Source organism: Mobula hypostoma, chromosome 9, assembly GCF_963921235.1.
Source record: "Mobula hypostoma chromosome 9, sMobHyp1.1, whole genome shotgun sequence".
Taxonomy (NCBI): domain Eukaryota; kingdom Metazoa; phylum Chordata; class Chondrichthyes; order Myliobatiformes; family Myliobatidae; genus Mobula; species Mobula hypostoma.
In genome coordinates this window covers 126,938,696-126,959,193 of record NC_086105.1, presented here as the reverse complement: position 1 = coordinate 126,959,193, position 20,498 = coordinate 126,938,696, and the positions used below count along the sequence as shown (strand labels likewise).

At 39.9% G+C, this 20,498-nt stretch overlaps 1 protein-coding gene across 1 annotated transcript in view; it reads right to left on the bottom strand.

Annotated features, from left to right (window-relative positions):
• The window catches only part of snx29 (sorting nexin 29), a 581,542-nt gene that overhangs the window by 351,788 nt on the left and 209,256 nt on the right, over window positions 1-20,498 (bottom strand). Inside the window, exon 15 of the mRNA XM_063059095.1 lies at window positions 4,356-4,462. Within this exon, the coding sequence (XP_062915165.1) occupies window positions 4,356-4,462 (107 nt within the window). The remainder of the gene's footprint in view (window positions 1-4,355; window positions 4,463-20,498) is intronic.

The following is a 20,498-nucleotide window of genomic DNA, read 5'->3' as shown; positions in this document are numbered from 1 at the left end:
CTTTGTGTGTGTTACAAAGAATGCACAGGACTGGGGAGACAGTCATTTTAAAGCTAGATTTGTAAAATGGGACTATGTAACAATTATAACATGATAATATTTTACTTTGCATTTGTGACTGACTTATTTCAGTCGTCTATGGTTTTAAAGGCAACAAAGAATGTGAATACAAGGAGAATAAAATTGCCTAAGGGAGAATAAAAACTAGTATTAGCAAAGAAAGAGAACAGGAAATTAACGGCATACAAACTAGGGAATCTCATAGAAATAATGACTTAGATCAAAAGCCTTAAAAGATTATAGAAAAATTAAATCTGTGGCTATTAAACTTTAAAATTAGCCAAACTCTTTGAATGACCAATGAAGCAACACTGAACTGTGTAAAACTCAAAAGGAGGGAGACAATGGGAAACTGGCCTGAAAATAAGAGAAAAAAATTATAATTTTTTAAAAATCAAGAACACAGTGATAGGGCACTTAGAAAATCATAAAGAAGTGACATTTAATCCGCTCTCCTCAACACTGAGGCTGTGCCCTGCTCAGGCTGCTCTGGGCTTAAGAGTCTGCGAGCTTTGCGGAGATTTACCCTGCTGTGTGATGAACTGAGACCGAGGCTATGGGCCAGTTCCGTATGCACCAGGTTTCGGGTTTACAGAGTTAATTTCATTCTGAAATTATGAGAGCTGTATTGTAATTTCACTTGTCACTTGCTTTATTGTTTGCATAATTATTTTTTCTCTCTCCCTCTGCACATTGGGTGTGGGTCTTTTTTTTAAATGGGGTTTTTTCAGGTTTCTTGTTTTGTGGTTGTCTGTAAGCAGCTAAATCTCAAGGTTGTATAACTTATACAAACTTTGATAATAAATGTACTTTGAAATTTTCTGCCCCTATGACAGTGCTTGTACTGAAACGTATCCTTGTTTCTCTAACATCTCTGTCCAACAATGACTATGCTTTAAACTGACAGTGGTATATTCTACCCTCTTGTTGCTATGTAGTGCCAATGGAATCTTCATAGAATGAATATGGATACCCAGTCTCCTGAGTATATTCATAGCAGACAGCTAGACACAAAGGAAATCCAAGAATATGGGGAGGACTAAAAGATCAAAAGTTCAAGAACGGCTACTTCCCTTCAACCACTAGTTCTTGAAACAAATGGCAAAACCATAATTACTAGTTTGGCAACATGACTACTTTGCACTACAATAGTTTTTCTTTTTCTAATTGTGCTTACTTGCAAAAATTGTGTACAATTTTTGCTTAACTTATGTTTCTTGTAAGTGCTACTTGAATGATGCTATATGCCTGTGATGCTGTTGGAAGTTTTTCACTACACTTGTGCATATGACAATAAACTTGGCTTGGATTTTGATTTGGGATTATTTTTGTTTACTTTTAAACTGTGAATTACATTTAAAATAGAGTTATAGAGCAATCCAGCAGGGACACAGGACCTTCAGACATGCCAATCAGAGTGCCCATCCAGCTAATGCCAAGTTTCTGTGTCTCACCCACATCCCTCCAAGCTTTGCCTCTCCACATATCTATTCATATGTTTCTTAATACAACTATTGTACCTACCTCAACCACTTCTTCTGGCAGATCTTTCCATACATTCACCACTCTCTGCATAAAAAATTGCCCCTTTGGTCCCTTTTAAATCTTTCCCCTCTCATCTTAAACCCATGACCCCTAATTTTGGTCTCCCCTACTCTGAGGTATAAAGTATTACCATACACCTCTCATAATTTTAAATATTTTTAAAAGGTCACCATCATTCTCCTATATTCCAAGGTAAATGGGAAAATTGGTAATATGATTATAGGAGAATGGCTGAAAGCCTGATGGAAGTAGAGACTTACAAAATATTTTTAATAATGACTAGACAAGCACCTGAAGAGTCCTCACCTCACTTGACCTTGAAGGTAGAGTTTGAGAACATTGTTCACAATCACACATCAGATGCAATGCACTTACCCATTTCTGATGCATAAGATATGTTAAAAGCTAACAGATACATTATATAACAGAAATAAAAACACACATTAGTTTGAAAATCACAATGATTAAAAAGGGATTGATTTCACCCAAATTAATCATGCTGTACAGGCCACTTGGATCTTCGAGTAGACACTAGACATTTTCAACTTATTTCACATCTACCATAAACAACAACATGAATCCCTCTAATCACAGCTTAACTGCACTATTTTCTGTTTGGAAAAAGAATCTCAGAAATAATATCTTCCCCGGAGATCTTCCCACTTCAGTTGTCTGAAGGCAAAGCAAAAGTACCAGCTGTTCAAGATATCAAATAAGCAGCTACAACATACCTCACTTAGTGCTCAGGATGTGAGTGCTAATGGAGTCATTGCTGAGAGGGGTCATTACTAATAGTCCTAATGTGTCAAGAATCTGAACTGAACCTATGCCACTCTCACCACTTCTGCTGCTGCATTAGGCAACTAGTGCAAATCCAGCAGTATATCATTCAGTGTTCACCGGGAAGAGATTGCTGTGAGGCAGTTGATGAATAGGCCCTCTGCAAACCTAAGAGCTGCAGAGAACTCTGGAGCCAAACTAAGAGAAGTGGAAACAGAAACTGCCATCATGTCCAACAGAAAGTGATGAAAGACTGTGTGATCCATCAGCACATGGAGTAGCGGCTGCCAATCCCCAACAATGCCCAGGATCACTAAGCTGGCCAGAATCCAACAATGCTGTGCCCTGGTCTACCCAACACCAAGTACACAATGCTATGGAACAATTTATTGCTGAGGTGGAACCAGCAGAGATTCATACCAAATTCCTGGCACAGCGGTGTGCAGTCTAAGCAAATGTCTTTATTGAGGCAAAGTTGGGTACATACCTCTGAGTTTTCAGACTTCAGGACCAAGAGCAATGAAACAAATCTGTATTTTGTGGAGTAGTGCTAAGCAGGATACCAGTGCATGTTTTGGAGCATGTTAATAATTATTACCACTATTTCAGAAACTAATGCTGGCTTTGTTGCTGTTATCCACTTTGATGTGAAGCTTTTGAGTAAATTAACTTCCAAGTATCTCCATTGTAATCTCAGAAATAGTATATTTAGTCCAATATGTTCACTCCAATGTATGTTCCACTCAAGCCTCTTCCACCTTACTTCATCTCATCCCAAACAAAGATGTTTCTATTTTACCTGGCAGTTTATTCTGGAATGTTTCATGTCTCAAGGAATTTATTACTTATTTTTGTTTATAATTTCTGACTATTTCATTGACAAGAAATAATTTGGAAAATATGTAGCTCAGGTGGTTGATGGTTGGGTTGAGTTGTTCTCCAACCTTGGCAATTTACTTGCAAACATTTTGTCACTGTACGAAGAGAAATCATCAGTGCGCTGTTAATTGTGGTCTTGGAAAATGTGTAGCTCGGGTGGTCAAACGTTTGCAAGTAAATTGCCAAGATCGGAGAACAAAACCCAGCCATCTCACTGACTTCCTAAAAGGCCAAGGCAAAATCCTTAATATCTGAAGAGATTTCTAAGTGTGGATCAGCATTAGTGTAAACCATAGAGTTCTCCCTATGAGAATGATCTCAAGTACTTGAAAGAACCACCAGTTATCAATAGAACTTGACCAAGTTATCTGTTATATTAAATGAGATGAGCTGTATAATTAACCAAGTGAAACCTCCTGGGCTTTCACTATCTTCTACAATTCATTATTTCATGCAATACTGGTACTATTGTTTTGATTGATTCTTTGTTCCTGATGAAGAGAACAAAAAAAAAAGCTGCTTTACACAAATTTATGATGGGAGAGAAAAAATATTCTTAGGAAGAAATATCTAATCTCTTGTAACATGTACCATTTTTCTTGCAGTGGTATTAAAGTGGTTGACACAATTGCACAATGTAAAAGTTTCCTACAATATAAACCATAAATCCTTTGAGAAGGAAAGTGGAACAGCACTTTGCTGCCACTATTAATAACACAAAATTGTACGATTTAATTGGAATCCACTACAACTTCAAGTTCCCAATATGACATGCATAACTGAGTGTATTCCACCCAGGAAATAAGGGAAAGTAACTGTCAATGCTGGACCATAAGACACAGGAGCAGAATTGGACTATTCAGACCATCGAGTCTGTTCTACCACTCCATCATGTCTGCTCCATGATGCTCCATGGCTGCTCAGGTTGCTTTCAATCACCCTCAGTAAAAATGTCATCACTCACTCCACAAGCGTTAAGGGCATGTCACATGTGGTCTTGTTTGCAGCAAGACCATTACATTCATCAAAATAAAGCTTACTCCAGAAGATAAATACCTAAACAAAACCACAAAGACACAAGACTATTTTACCTCAATTAGTTTCCGCTCATAGGTGTTCGCCAGCTCATCATTATCCACCACAGGTTTAGGTTCTGGGATCACAAGATCTGTATCACCACTCCGCAAGTTTGGAAAAACTAAATGAAATTAGATTTTAAAAATTAATTTAACTTTATGAAAAGTAGCTTATATACAAAAACATCATTATAATTTCCAAGAATATTACACCTTCAACAAATACATTATTTTTAAACCTTTTGTCCAGTTTCTCTCCGGTAATATGATACCTACGCTAATAATTAAATATAAAATTGGAGCGTGAGCCTATTAAACATAAATCTGCTCCAGACATACCAATGATGTTTTGTTGCTTAAGTAATTGTACACCTACTTTTTAAAGCACAGCTTTGCTGACGATCTCTGCTATTTCAAAAAATGCACAAATCTGTTTCCTGCTTCAACTGAGCATTTCAGTGCACTGAATAGGATCCAGATTCAGCAACCAGCAAATACTTGCACAAAAATGGAAATCATTTCACAGACAGCTATCAGCAGACAAGTTTACTTTCATTCCTAAATGTTGATGGCCATTGCATTGATGTTATGAGCATAGGTCAGGGTTGTTGGGACATACGGCCTTTAATGACAGCTACTTATGAACCGGTTATCTCAAAGTATATTAGGTTACAGCTCAAAAAAAAACAAAAATATCAGAAGTCATTGCAGAATTGACAGAATAAACTATTTTTCATGATAAACAACAGAACACTATGGAAACATACAACACAAAAATATTGAGAAATGTACAGACCAATGTCTGATTAGTGGATGCTTCCACATTTAATCATATTTCAATTTTATCCACTTTTTAATTTTTTTTAAATTCCAACAACATTTTGCAGTAATCATTCAAACCTAATGAACCCGTAGGTGTTCTGCTTTTAGGATCATTCACTGATATGGTTGCAAGAGTGTAGGGCTTTGGCTCAATGGGCTTAGGCTGTAACGGGAAGAGGCGAGAGCGAGGCACCAACTCTTTTTTTCCCCTTGGCAAATCGGGCCAGACAGACAGAGGAACAGCAGGGCTTACATAGCTAACAGTACAAGCCAACGGTTCAAAAGTTTCGTGTGTTTGGTGAGGCAAGTGGGTGAGTCGGCTTATTTTTCCTTGTTTCATTCCTGTAGAATTAGGTAGCATGCCTGCAGGTTTAGTGCTTTGTTCAGGGTGTCAGATGTGGGAATTCTGGGAGACCTCCAGTCTCCCTGATGGCCACATCTGCGCCAAGTGCACCAAGATGAAGCTCCTCAGAGACCGTGTTAGGGATCTGGAGCTGCAGCCTGATGACCTACTGTTTATTAGGGAAAGTGAAGAGGTGATAGACAGGAGCTACAGGGAGGTAGTTATCCCTAGGCTACAGGATCAGAAAACTGGGCGACTGTCAGGAGAGGGAAGGAAAATGCCCAGATAGTGGAGAGCACCACTGTGGCTGCCCCCCTCAGCAACAAGTATCTTCTTCTGGATGCTGTTGAGGGGGATGACCTGACAAGGGACGCCCATGGTGACCGGGTCTCTGGCACTGAGCCTGGCGCTGTTGTGCTGGAGGGAAGGAGGGAGAAGAGGAATGGGGTAGTTATAGGAGATTCCATAGTCAGAGGAACAGACAGGAGATTCTGTGAGCCTGATAGAGATACCTGCATGGTGTGTTGCCTCCCAAGTGCCAGGGTACGGGATATCTCGGATCGGGTCCAGAATATTCTGAAGGGAAAGGGCGAGCAGCCAGTTGTCTTGGTACATGTTGGTACCAATGACATAAACAGGACAAGGGAGGAAGTCCTGAACAGAGATTTCCGGGTGTTAGGAAGGAAGCTGAGAAGCAGGACCTCCAGGGTAGTAATCTGGGGATTGCTACCTGTGCCACGTGCTAGCGAGGGCAAGAATAGTAGGATCAGGCGGATGAATGCGTGGCTGAGAGACTGGTGCAGGGGGCAGGGCTTCAGATTTTTGGATCATTGGGATCCCTTCTTGGGGAAGTATGACCTGTTCAAAAAGGACAGGTTACACCTGAACCCGAAGAGGACCATTATCCTGGCGGGAAGGTTTAATAGAGCTGTTAGGGAGGGTTTAAACTAATTTGACAGGGGGATGGGAACCGGAATGATAGAGCAGAGGAGGGAGAAAACAGAAATAAATCTAAGACAGTGAGCAGTAAAGATGTCAGGAAGCACAGGCAGGTTATGGGGCAAATTTGCAGCCATTGGGATGAGTTGCAGTGCAATCAAAGCAAAAAGTACCAAATACTGGACTTAAGGTGTTATACTTAAATGCATACAGCATAAGGAATAAGGTGGATGATCTTGTTGTACAGCTACAGATTGGCAGATACGATATTGTGGACATCACTGAGACGTGGCTAAAGGATGCATGTCTCTGGGAGCTGAACATCCAAGGATACATGGTGTATCGGAAGGATAGGCAGGTAGGCAGAGGGGGTGGTGTGGCTTTATTGGTAAGAAATGATATTAAATCATTAGAAAGAGGTGACATAGGATCGGAAGGTGCAGAATCTTAATGGATTGAGCTAAGAAATCACAGGAGTAAAAGTACCCTGATGGCAGTTATATACAGGCCTCCAAACAGCTACAGTGATGTGGACTACAAATTACAACAAGAAATAGAAAAGGCTTGTCAGAAGGGAAGTGTTATGATAATTGTGGGGGATTTTAACATGCGAGTGGATTGGGAAAATCAGGTTGGCACTGGATCTCAAGAGAATTTGTAGAATGTCTACGAGATGGCTTTTTAGAACAGCTTGTTGTTGAGCCCACTAGGGGATCGGTTGCACTGGATTGGGTATTGTGTGATAAACCAGAGGTGATTAGAGAGATTGAGGTGAAGGAACCCTTAGAAGACAGTGATCATAACATGTTTGAGTTCACTGTGAAATTTGAGAAAGAGAAGCTGAAATCCGATGTGTCGGTATTTCAGTGGAGTAAAGGAAATTACAGTGGTATGAGAGAGGAACTGGCCAAAGTTCACTGGAAAGGGACACTGGCAGGAAGGATGGCAGAGCAGCAGTGGCTGGAGTTTATGCCAGAAGTGAGGAAGGTATAAGATAGATATATTCCAAAAAAGAAGAAATTTTCGAAAGGAAAAAGGGTGCAACCGTGGCTGACAAGGGAAGTCAAAGCCAAAGTTAAAGGAAAGGAGAGGGCATACAAAGAAGCAAAACTTAGTGGGAAGACAGAGGATTGGGAGGTTTTTAAAAGCTCACAAAAGGAAACTAAGAAGATCATTAAGAGGGAAAAGATGAACTATGAAAGGAAGGTAGCAAATAATATCAAAGAGGATACTAAAAGCTTTTTCAAGTATATAAAGAGTAAAAGACAGGTGAGAGTAGATATAGGACCAATAGAAAATGATGCTGGAGAAATTGTACTGGGAGATAAGGAGATGGCGGAGGAACTGAACGAGTATTTTGCATCAGTCTTCACTAAGGAAGACATCAGCAGTATACCGGACACTCAAGGGTGGCAGAGAAGAGAAGTGTATGCAGTCACAATTATGACAGAGAAAGTACTCAGGAAGCTGAATAGCCTAAGGGTAGATCAATCTCCCGGACCAGATGGAATGCACCCTCGTGTTCTGAAGGAAGTAGCTGTGGAGATTGCAGAGGCATTAGCGATGATCTTTCAAAAGTCAATAGATTCTGGCATGGTTCCGGAGGACTGGAAGATTGCAAATGTCACTCCGTTATTTAAGAAGTGGGCAAGGAGGCAAAAAGGAAATTATAGACCTGTTAGCTTGACATCAGTGGTTGGGAAGTTGTTGGAGTCGATTATCAAGGATGCGGTTACGGAGTACCTGGAGGCATATGACAAGATAGGCAGAATTCAGCATGGTTTCCTTAAAGGAAAATCCTGCCTGACAAACCTATTGCAATTTTTTGAGGAAATTACAAGTAGGCTCGACAAGGGAGATGCAGTGGATGTTGTGTATTTGGATTTTCAGAAGGCCTTTGACAAGGTGCCGCACATGAGGCTGCAAAACAAGCTAAGAGCCCATGGAATTACAGGAAAGTTACATACATGGATAGAGCGTTGGCTGATTGGCAGGAAACAGAGAGTGGGAATAAAGGGATCCCATTCTGGTTGGCTGCCGGTTACCAGTGGTGTTCCACAGGGGTCCGTGTTGGGACCACTTCTTTTTACGTTGTACATCAACGATTTGGATTATGGAATAGATGGCTTTGTGGCTAATTTTGCTGATGATACAAAGATAGGTGGAGGGGCCGGTAGTGCTGAGGAAACAGAGAGTCTGCAGAGAGACTTGGATAGATTGGAAGAATGGGCAAAGAAGTGGCAAATGAAATACAATGTTGGAAGGTGTATAGTTATGCACTTTGGTAGAAGGAATAACCAGGCAGACTATTATTTAAATGGGGAAAGAATTCAAAGTTCTGAGATGCAACGGGACCTGTGAGTCCTCGTACAGGATACCCTTAAGGTTAACCTCCAGGTTGAGTCGGTAGTGAAGGCGGCGAATGCAATGTTGGCATTCATTTCTAGAGGAATAGAGTATAGGAGCAGGGATGTGATGTTGAGGCTCTATAAGGCATTAGAAAGACCTCACTTGGAGTACTGTGTGCAGTTTTGGACTCCTTATTTAAGAAAGGATATGCTGATGTTGGAGAGGGTTCAGAGAAGATTCACTAGAATGATTCTGGGAATGAGAGGGTTATCATACAAGGAACGTTTGACCGCTCTTGGACTGTACTCCTTGGAGTTTAGAAGAATGAGGGGGGACATCATAGAAACATTTTGAATGTTGAAAGGCATGGGCAGAATGGATGTGGCAAAGTTGTTTCCCATGGTGGGGGTATCTAGTACAAGAGGGCATGACTTAAGGATTGAAGGGCGCCCACTCAGAACAGAGTTACGAAGAAATTTTTTTAGCCAGGGGGTGGTGAATCTGTGGAATTTGTTGCCATGGGCGGCAGTGGAGGTCAAATCATTGGGTGTATCTAAGGCAGAGATTGACAGGTATCTGAGTAGCCAGGGCACCAAAGGTTATGGTGAGAGGCGGGTGAGTGGGACTAAATGGGAGAATGGATCAGCTCATGATAAAATGGCAGAGCAGACTCAATGGGCCAAATGACCAACTTCTGCTTTATGTCTTATAGTCTTATGGTATTGTTGAGACTTTATAAAGCACTGGTGAGGCCTCATTTTGAGTATTGTGAGCAGTTTTGGACCCCTCATCTTAGAAAGGATGTGCTGAAATTACAGAGGGTTCAAAGCAGGTTCATGAAAGTGATTCCAGGATTAAACAACTTGTCATTTGAAGAGCATTTGATAGCTTTGGGCCTGTATTCACTAGAATTCAGAAGAACGAGGGATGACCTCTTTGAAACCTATTGAATGGTGAAAGGCCTTGATACAGTGGATGTAGAGAGGATGTTTCCTATGGCGGGAGTGTCTAAGACCAGAAGACACAGCCTCAGAATAGAGGGGCGTCCTTTTAGAATGGAGATAAGGAGGAATTTCTTTAGCCTGAGAGTGGTAAATATGTGAAATGTGTTGCCACAGGCAGCTGTGGAGGCCGAGTCTGCATGTATATTTAAGGCAGAGGTTGATAAGATTGTTGATTGGTCAGGGAATGAAGGGATACGGGGAGAAGGCAGGGGATTGGGACTGAGAGGAAAAATGGATGAGCCATGATGAAATGACAGAGCAAACTCAATAGGCCAAATGGCCTAATTCTGCTCCTATGTCTTTTGGTCTTATGCTTGTGTCACAATGCATAAACACGAGATTCTGTAGATGCTAGAAATCTAGTGTAACACACACTAAATGCTAGAGGAACTCAGCAGGTCAGGCAGGAACTATGGAAAAGAATAAGGAGTCTATGATTCATGCCAAGCCCATTCATCAGAATTCTTCATTCCTTTCCATAAATGCTGCCTGACCTGCTGAGTTCCTTCAACATTTTGTGAGTGTGATGTCACAGTGACGATGTTTCTCCATCAGTCAGTTTTCCTGGTACATTTCAACAAGTCAGCAAACAAAGTACAACAGCCCTACGGAAAGATATTTGGAACTGCAAGGAGTCACAAATAACTAAAAGATCCTGATTTAGCATAGCAATTAGACATGTTAAATTATAAAAGCTGGGATTATCATCATAAAGCAATATTTAACATTGCCTCTGTCAAATGAAGTGCACATGATAACAAAGATTTAAAGTAATAACTTTAAGATTTAAACTCTCCAGTTTGTACTCGCAATTAATAAGCATCCTCAAATTTAATTTCATTATTTATGTACTCAGAAGTAAAATATGCAAATTTTTTCTCAAAATAACACGACATTAAATAAGTGTGACAATGACTTCAGCTGGCAATCAGATGAGAAAGCTTTGATTAAAATAACATTTAATTTAATCTCAGAGGGTTACCTGAAAAACTGCTCCAACCTATTTGTGTAAATCAGTTGCTGCACTTACACCATAAACAATTTTATGCAGGAATTTAATCCAGGCTTGACTGGATTTTTCAGGAACTAATATATTCTGATCTAGAAATTCTGGCATATCCCAATGAGTAGAGCAGATTGCATTGCAGCAAAAGAGCCAATGACTGGATCAATCAATAACATCACAAGCCTCAATCCCTTTGAAAATTTGGGGGGGGGGGGCGTTGCAATGGTGGCAATGATGCAAAAGTTCAAAGTAAATTGGATATAATCACCATATACTATCCTGAAATCTGTTTTATTGCAGGTGATCACAGTAGAGAAAATTACAATAAAGCAATGAAAAACTACACACAAATGAAGACTCAAAGACAAATATAATAAACAGATGGATAATTAATTAATACCAAGAGTTGAAAGTGAGTGCATAGATTGTGCAATCAGTTCAGTTTTGAGGTGAGTGAAGTTATCTATGCTGGTTCAGAACAGAGGTTGCAGAAAACCCCAAGACCAAGGATTCCCAACCTGGGATCCCTCAGTTAATGGTAGAGGGTCTATGGCCTAAAAATGGTTGGGACCTTCTGCTTTAGACTGTTGGGGCTGCACACTGCTGTTTGCTGGAGTGTGGCATTCGGGAAGGAAACTGATTTAAATCTGAATTACTTACTACAACAGAAGACAGACCACAAGTTCAAAACACAAAGGCACTTGATTTCAAAGGCTGTGCCTTTTAAGCTTAAGTCAAAATCCTTGACTACCACTAAGAACTCTATAGTCTTGATTTTAAAATTTTGCTTCACCGGCCAGGTAATGAGAAATTAATTTGAATGAAGCCAGCTTTTTCAAAAGACAAATTTATAAGCCATCAACGGAGGACTTCCGGTGAGGCCCAAGGCAAGATGGCAGCACGGCACTGAGCGCTGACATACAACCCTCCTTTTTCAAGTTCTTCAGGGCTCATAGACGGTCTTAATACAAGTTTGAGTTGGAGAAAGATCTAACTGAAGAGATGGCTTCAAAAAAAGATACAAATTCAACCAGGAAACAAGGTACCAGCAGACGACAACAAGCTAGCGATTCATCCGAAGAAATAGCTATGCTAATTCAACAAACAATCGCAACGGAGATGGAATCGTTGCAAGAAACAGCAGCCCACATGCTAAGGGAGTTGCTGGAAAAGGCTCTCGACCCCATACAGAAGCAAATGGCAGAGAATGGCAACATTCTCCAGTCGTTAAAGGAGCAAGTGGATATTCACGCTAAAAAATTTCACACGGCCTTCAACAAAATAGACAGCATTCAGGTTAGCTTACACAAGAATGAGAAAGTTACTAACTCCCGTCTCGCGAAGGTGTCTAAGATATGGAAGAAGTTAAACGACTTGGAGGACAGATCCAGGAGAAACAATGTGCGGGTGGTCAACTTACCGACAGGCGCTGAAGGCGACAATCCAAGAGGTTACCTCCAGAAGATGCTATCTAATTGAATTCCAGCACTCAAGAATTCCCACAGCGCTCCTTTGGAGATCGACAGAGCATATAGGATCATTTCCAACAACACCTCAAGACTGCGGACCATGATTTTTAAGCTTCTACGGTACACCAACCAGCAGGCTATCCTGGAGGGTGCGAGGAAAGCCAAACCTAGTCTCCCTGATGACACCCAGCTACAGTTCTTCGCCGACTACAGCCCCGGGACGATGCAGGAACGGCAGGGATACAAGGAGATCCATGCTAAATTTCGACAGAAGGGGATCGACTCATTCCTGATATACCCAGCGATCTTGAAAGTGAATATCAAGCGCATGAATATGTCGTTTAACTCGGCAGAGAAAGCGAAAGAAGTTCTGAAATCATCGGTGCTGGGAGATATGGAAGAAGACCCTGGGCAAAGTCCACACGCCCCTCGGGAGAAGATGGAACAGCATTAAGAGCTCGGACTAGCCTGTATGCGCAATTTATCAGGCACGGGCAAGTTAACATTCTAGGTGCGGAGTTTTCTGGTTATTCCTTTATCCGAAAGTCATTCGTTGCACCTTTGTATTTAGTTAATTAAGGGGCCAATTTGTTTCTGAATATTGCAGGTCAGAGTTTAAGGTAATATTCAATACAGTATACCCAAATATAATACTTCATCAAGAATGAAGCTGAAAAACAGCAGTTTGTTCTAACTAGCTTTAGAATGTTATGTCTCCAGTAGACTTGTTTACATTTCTGGGCACCAGCTAAGACATCATTAGCGCCATCGCTAAGCGACAGTTTATTGAAGCAACAGCTTCTTGCAAGATAACTGTTGGGATCTTGATCATGTGTTATAATATACGAGATGGAAACGGTTTTACTTATATAGGTTAACGGGTTTGTCCAGGTTTCTTTTTTCTTGTCTCGTTGATATGATTGTCTACGACAACTGCTTTGCCTTTCTAATCTGTTGGTGCTGGAAGGGGGCAGTTGATGTCAGTGTTCAGTGTCTGACATTGCTAACTGACACACAGATGTTACAAAGCAAAGGGTTGAATGGGAGGAGTGATGGGAGGAGGGGTGATGGGGGGGTGGGAAGGGGGTAACTCAGGGCTCCACCACCAACTTACAATAACAGATCCAGGGGAAGATGAGTAACACAGATAAATTAGAAAATCTTACTATTGTATCATTTAATGTTAGAGGATTAAACTCTCCCTACAAGCGTTCCAAGGTTTTAGATTTCTTACGCAGAAAGAAAATAGATATTGCACTGTTACAGGAAACACATCTTAAACCTAATGACATTCCCAGGGTTCAAAACTGTTTTTATAAACCCATTGTGGCATCAGCTGATGGTACTCGTACGAAAGGAGTTATGATAGTAATGAGACGTCATATTAATGTATCAATTGAAAGGACGAGCGCCAACAATAAAGGACGTGTAGCTTTTTGCTGCACATCCATTCAGGGTAAAAAGGTTGCATTCATTAGCCTATATGCCCCAACTATATTCGAGGTTGAATTTTTTTCACTCAATTACCTCACAATTACTGAAGTTAAGTGACTACCAACTATATGTTGGTTCAGACATGAATGCTTTGGTAAACATTAACCTCGATAAATCTTCCTCAACTATATCAAGCTCTCAAGAATCTGCTTCCAAAGCACTTAACCTTTTTCTAGCAGATTTAAATTTAACAGATGTGTGGAGGGTGCATAATCCATCTGCTAAAGACTATACCTTCTTCTCCACAAGACAAAACCTTCTCTCGGATAGATAATATTCTTATATCCTCCAGTCTGCTGCCTTTAGTACGCTCAATAGAATTTTTGCCCAGACATCTATCTGATCACAACCCAGTCATATCTACTTTTAATTATGGCAAAATTAAAAATAAGGCTACTAGGTGGAGGTTTAACTCCACCCTTCTAAAAAACAACGAATTTCTATCACAACTGAGAACAAAACTGACAGAATTTATAAATGTAAATAAAAGTAGTCTCTCAGATGTGACAGTGATTTGGGCCTTGGGCCTCCATCAAGGGTTTCTTACAAAATAACGGCATACGGTTCAGTTCCCATCTACATAGAAGCCGTCTTCAAAAGATTTCCACCTTAGAAGAAGAATGTAAGGTTTTGGAGAATGATCTCAAAAGGAGATACACCATAACAAAAGAAAACGAGCTCAAAACAAAACAAGCAGAATTAAATGATTTATTAAAAGCAGGGCAGAATATATGATCCATATAACCAAGCATAAGTATTAAGCAGAAGGCAGCAGGCCGAGCCATCTTTTAGCTCCAACGCTCAAACAACAGGAAACTAAAAGGTCTATACCAGCGATTAGATGTGCTAAACGTGGAGTAGTATCTTCAACAGAGGAAATAAACGAGACATTCAAGAATTACTTTAAAGAATTATATACAAGTGGCTCAATTCCTTCTGAGAATGACTTCACGGATTTTTTCAGTGGATTAGACCTCCCTACTTTGTCGTTAGAGGACACCAAAACTCTAAACTCTAGACCTAAACCCAGTAAGGACCCCTTGGAGTGTGCCAATTACAGTCCAATCTCCTTGGTAAATGCCGACCGTAAGATATTTTCCAAAGTCTTAGCCAGTAGACTTGAGACAGTAGTTGGGAAAATAATTAGCCCAGATCAAACTGGCTTTATCAAGGGGCGTCTCACATCTGATAATATTCGCCGGCTCTTACATGTACTGAGTGCAACACATAAAATCCCACCTGCCTGTGGCCTGCTATTTCTAGATGCTGAAAAAGCATTCCATCGCCTTGAACAGCCTTATCTTTGGAGAGTTCTAAAAGAATTTAAGTTCAGCAATAAATTTATCAATATGATTCGAACACTGTATGCTAATCCTTCAGCCCGGGTATGTGTGGGAGGAGGTTTCTCAGAGTTATTTGACATAGGACGGGGCACACGACAAGGGGTGTCTCCTTTAATCTCCTTTGTCTCCTCTCATTTTTAATATTTCTATTGAACCGCTTGCATATTTAATTAGAAACTCTCCTCAGATCTCCCCTATTACAATAGGTACAACATCACATTCAATATCACTTTACGTGGATAACACGCTAGTATAAATGGTGAATGTTCAACAAACTCTCCCCTATGTTTTAAAAACACTGGAGCAATTTGGATTTCTTTCAGGAGACAAAGTTAATTTGTTAAAATCAGCATTGCTGCTGATTAATACGGATAAAAGTAAGGTGTCTCTTCCTCCCCAGATTAAAGTTACAAATGAGGTCCTCTACTTACTTGGGTATTAAAGTTAATACTTCCCTATCATCTGTGGCTAAAACAAATTACTCTTTAATTCTAAAAAAAAAAATAGAGGAAGATATTAATAGATGGAGACACTTGCCAGCATCAGTCCCGGCCCGTATTTCGGTCATTAAAATGAACATCTTACTCCGCATTAATTTTATCGGCTCAGTGATCCCACTTGCACCTCCAGCAGGATATTGGCAAAAACTGGACTCCTTACTACGATGCTATGTTTGGAATGGTAAATGACCCAATATAAAATGGTCAGTTCTACAATTCAAAAAGGCGAATGGAGGATTGGCATGTCCAAATTTTAAATTATATCACTGGGCATTTGTATTAAAAAGTCTTAGCTATTGGATGGAAGAGGATAAAGTTTCGTCATGGAAAAATAGAGAACAAGAGCTAATAGCACCAATAAGGTTGAAGGACTTTCTCCTTATAGGTATGTCTACCAAAAAATGTGATTTGCATTACGGTCCAATTTTAACCCATATGCTACGTGTTTAGAGCAGCAAAAATTCCTAAAATTTAAAAGTGTATGGTGTAAATCATCTCCTTTATGGAACAATAATCGTTTTCTATCTGGGGGGAAACCATTCACTAACAGAACTTGGGAGGATAAAGGTATTACTACTCTTCGAGATATTAATGGGACAAGTACTATCCTTAGCTTTCAAGAACTGATATCTCGATATAATATTGATAAACATTCTCTTTTTTTCTATTTTCGAGTAAGATCAGCTTGTAAAGCCTATGGCGTTCCCTGGGGGGCAGATTTAAAGGACCATCCCATTTCAAGTTGGATACAGAGTGCTCCAGGACAGAGAGTGTCATATATCTATGATAAATTAAACTCCCAGAAATATATGCCCACATCGGGAATGAAAGCTTGGGATAGGGACGTATCTGAATTGGGACAAGACTTAGACTGGGATGCGATTTGGGATAATGCTGCTGGTGCTTCGAAAAACCCAAATCATCGGTATATACACTTGAAATTTTGTCATAGAGCATATTTAACACTGAGAATTAGACATCAAATGGGACTGGTTCCTGACCCTTATTGCTCATTTTGTCCCCATGGAGCCATTGGCTCTTTTATATATGTTGTATGGGAATGTCCAGGGGTTTTTGGTTTGTGGGGGAAGGTATCAGTACTATTACAGAACTAACAGGGGTACAATTACCAATGGACCCTGCTGTACATCTTCTAAATAATGACTCCCACCTTTCCCTTACGGAAAAAAACACGCAAAATCTGGCAGGCAGGCCTGACTGCAGCTAAAAAGATTGTAGTCCAGCGTTGGAAACCTCCCCATATTTCAAATACTCACTGGCTCCGGAGCTTTTTGGACATTTCTTACCTGGAACTTTCATCAGCAAGAGTAAATGATGCACGACCAAACACAATCTTAATGTGGACAAATTTGATATCTGACTTAAAAGATCTTTTGTTAAAATAGGAATGCTTTGTCTGTGTATGTACTACTATTCAGTTGATTGGTGGAGGGGAGAAGGATGGGGGGAGAGAGGGGTGGAGGGGGGATGGTGATGAAGGTTGGGGGGTGGCTGGGTTTAACAGTCAAAATGTAATTGGCAACTGGTTGTATTGAATGTAATTTGTTGATCTTGCAATAAAAAATTAATAATTAAAAAAAGCCATCAACTACTTTTCAAAGTATTAAGATTTGGTCACCTCTTTGAATTTATCAAAAGCATAAACAGGAAAGAGACTTTGGCCTACATATTGTGCGTTTTGTACTCTATGTAATCTTATGAGGCAGTTAAGTCACATGGAAGATGGCAGTGTCACATTTTTCTTCACCTTCAAATTGTCAGGAATAATAGTACAGAAACCTTTCCTCCTTCCTGAACATGAAACTTCCAACATTCATAGTTACTAACCAGGGAAAGAAAGAAATGGATTTCAATGAAAAATCTCATAAATTAGGAATGTTAGCGCGGGTCAATCACCATCCACAACAATAGAGTGAATCATGTTGCTTATGGATGCTGGGTTCAATGGGAACTTCTGCTGCACAGTTTCTCCCAGAAGTGAGTTCCTTACTTAAGCCAACTCCGGTTATGTGAAGCAGCAGATGGGGGCACATTTGCCATTCTGAATATGTGGAGATTTTTTTAGGGAGCACTTGTATGGGGTTCTGGATCAGTTTGTCCCACTGGGGCAGGGAAAGGATGGTAGAGTGAGGGAACCATAGTTGACAAGACATCTGGAACATCGAACCAAGAGGAAGAAAGAAGCACTAAATTAACATTTAGAAAGAAAAGATATGACAGGGCTTGAGAGAGTTACACGAGTCATTCGTTGGGGGATTGAGGTCAAGAGCCAAGAGATAATGTTGCAGCTCTATAAAACAGCGGTTAATCCACACTTAGATGGTTGCATTCAGTTCTGGAAGCTTTATAGAGGGTGCAGAGGAGATTGACCAGGATGCTTTCTGGATTAGAAAACATGTCTTTTCAGGATAGTTTGATCGAGCTAGGGCTTTTCTCTTCTGAGCGAAGGAGGAGAAGAGGTGACTTGATAGAAGGGTACAAGATGATAAGAGGCACAGATAGAGTGGACAGCCAGAAAATTTGCCCAGGGTGGAAATGGCTAATATGAGGGGGCATAATATTGTGATTGGAGAAAAGTATAGAGGGATGTTATAGGGTTCTTTTTGCACAGAGAGTGGTAGCCACATGGAACGTGCTTCAAGGGGTGATGGTGAAGGTACATAAATTATGGACATTTCGAACTCTTAGATAGACACATGGATGAAAGGAAAATGAAGGGTTATGGAGGAGGGAAAGGTTAGACTGATCTTAGGATTGGTTATGAAAGGTCGGTACAATATTGTGGGTGAAGAGCCTGTACATTCAATGTTCTGTGTTCCATTTGTTGGTCTCCAGTTGCAAAGCCCTTCACTGATGGAATTGCCTAACATTTCAAGAGGGAACAAAATATAGTAGCTGTGAAGAAATAAACAGAATTAATACTTAAGATTAATGACTTTCTGCCACTTTTCTAATACAACTTTATTGACCTTCTCTATATCCAATGATTCTATTTTGACATGCTATGTATTACGAACATTTTCTGTTTTTCTTCTATGTTTCCAGCAACTACAATTTTTGCTTTTTGATTACACTGGAAATTTGCTTCTCCAACCCTTATCCAGTTACACTTTTTATAGGAACTACATTCCTATAACAAGTATTTCTGCCCTTAAGATGAAGAGAAAATAGGTTTCCCTCTTTTTTTAATTTTTAAGTATTTCAGTTTTAACATGAATCACATGGTTTTAACAGCTTTTTTAAAATCACTTACATCTATTGTGATGGTTTTTAAATCGTTTCTGAATAACAGACATTTACAAGCTTTCAAATATACATATACAAACATATATACATCCTTCATGAGTTAAGAAACTAAATCTAAACACAATATTATACGTGTGGTCTCAGCAAAGCCCCGTGAAATTCCATAAAGACATCCTTACTTCTGTACTCAATCATTGTGCAATAAAAGCTAATGTAATTACATTTGCCTTCCCAATCACTGACTATAGCTGAACGTTAACAAGCAGTAATTCATGTACAGGGGCACTCAAATCTCTCAGAACACCAATTCCTTTCATCTTCTTACCATTTACAAGTACTGTATTCTGATTTTCTACTTTTTCCTGCCACAGTGGATGACTTCATACTTGTTTACATTGTATTAAATCTGCCATATTCTCATCTATTAATCTGTCTCTATGACACATGTCTTTCTGCATCTTCTTCACAGCCCACACTGCCAGCCAACTTTGTATAATTTGCACTTGATCCTTTCATCCAAATTGTTGACAAAGAATGTGAAAACAAGACTGCAAACAACAGGGGCCTAATAAAAAATAGTCCCAGTCTTCCCAAGTCTTCCAACCAGAAAGCAACATTTTACTTCTTAGCAACACACATCAAAGTTGCTGGTGAATGCAGCAGGTCAGGCAGCATCTCTAGGAAGAGGTACAGTCGACGTTTCAGGCCAGGACCCTTCGTCGTGTTTGTGATTTTACTTCTTACTCCAGTCTTCAATTAAACCATCCACAATCCTTTTATGTGACCCATTAGCAAAAAGCTTCCTAAAACTCCAAAAGCAAAATTACTGGGTTTGAGACTACAAGAATGGAATCCGCTGCCACCAGATACAAAAACTTTGGTAAAGGATTTAATATATGAGACAGATGCTTCCCAGATTAACGATGCTAAGATGAAGGAAGGCATTTTTGTTGGTCCACAATTCACAAAGATCAATGACAGGCAATTTGAAGAACTTCTCGTGGGGCCAGAGAAGTTGCATGGAAGCACTCAAGGATGTTGTTGAACATTTTCTTGGCAACTACAGAGCACCAAACTATCTGCAGTTTTTGACAACGTGCTTCAAGCATATAAAAACATGAACTGCAATATGTCACTAAAGATTCATTTTCGACATTCCCATTTAGACTTGGTCGCTGCAAATCTTAGCACTGTCAGTGACAAGCATGGTGAAATGTTTCACAGGACAATGCAGTCATGGTATCAGGGCAACTGAAATCCATCAATGCTGGCTGATTATAGTCATAGTCATACTTTATTGATCCCGGGGGAAGCCTCACTTAAACGAGAAGCCTCAGACACTGCGTACAAATGAAAATAATCAACAAAACATTTTTAATTTAGTTGAACTATTGCATAGCATCAGCACTGTTATGCAATTAAACAGATTATATTCAAGAAAAAGTTAATTTCTTACTTCTCCAAATTCCTACGTGAGACAAGTAGTCTCAAATTATATTTGTGTTCAGCTTCAAGCAGTCTATTATAAACACAAAAAAATTCTGAGGAAGCAACACATTTGAAAAAAAAACTTGCTGTCCACTGTTATCTATATATTACACTTTGGAAGATAATAACTTTTT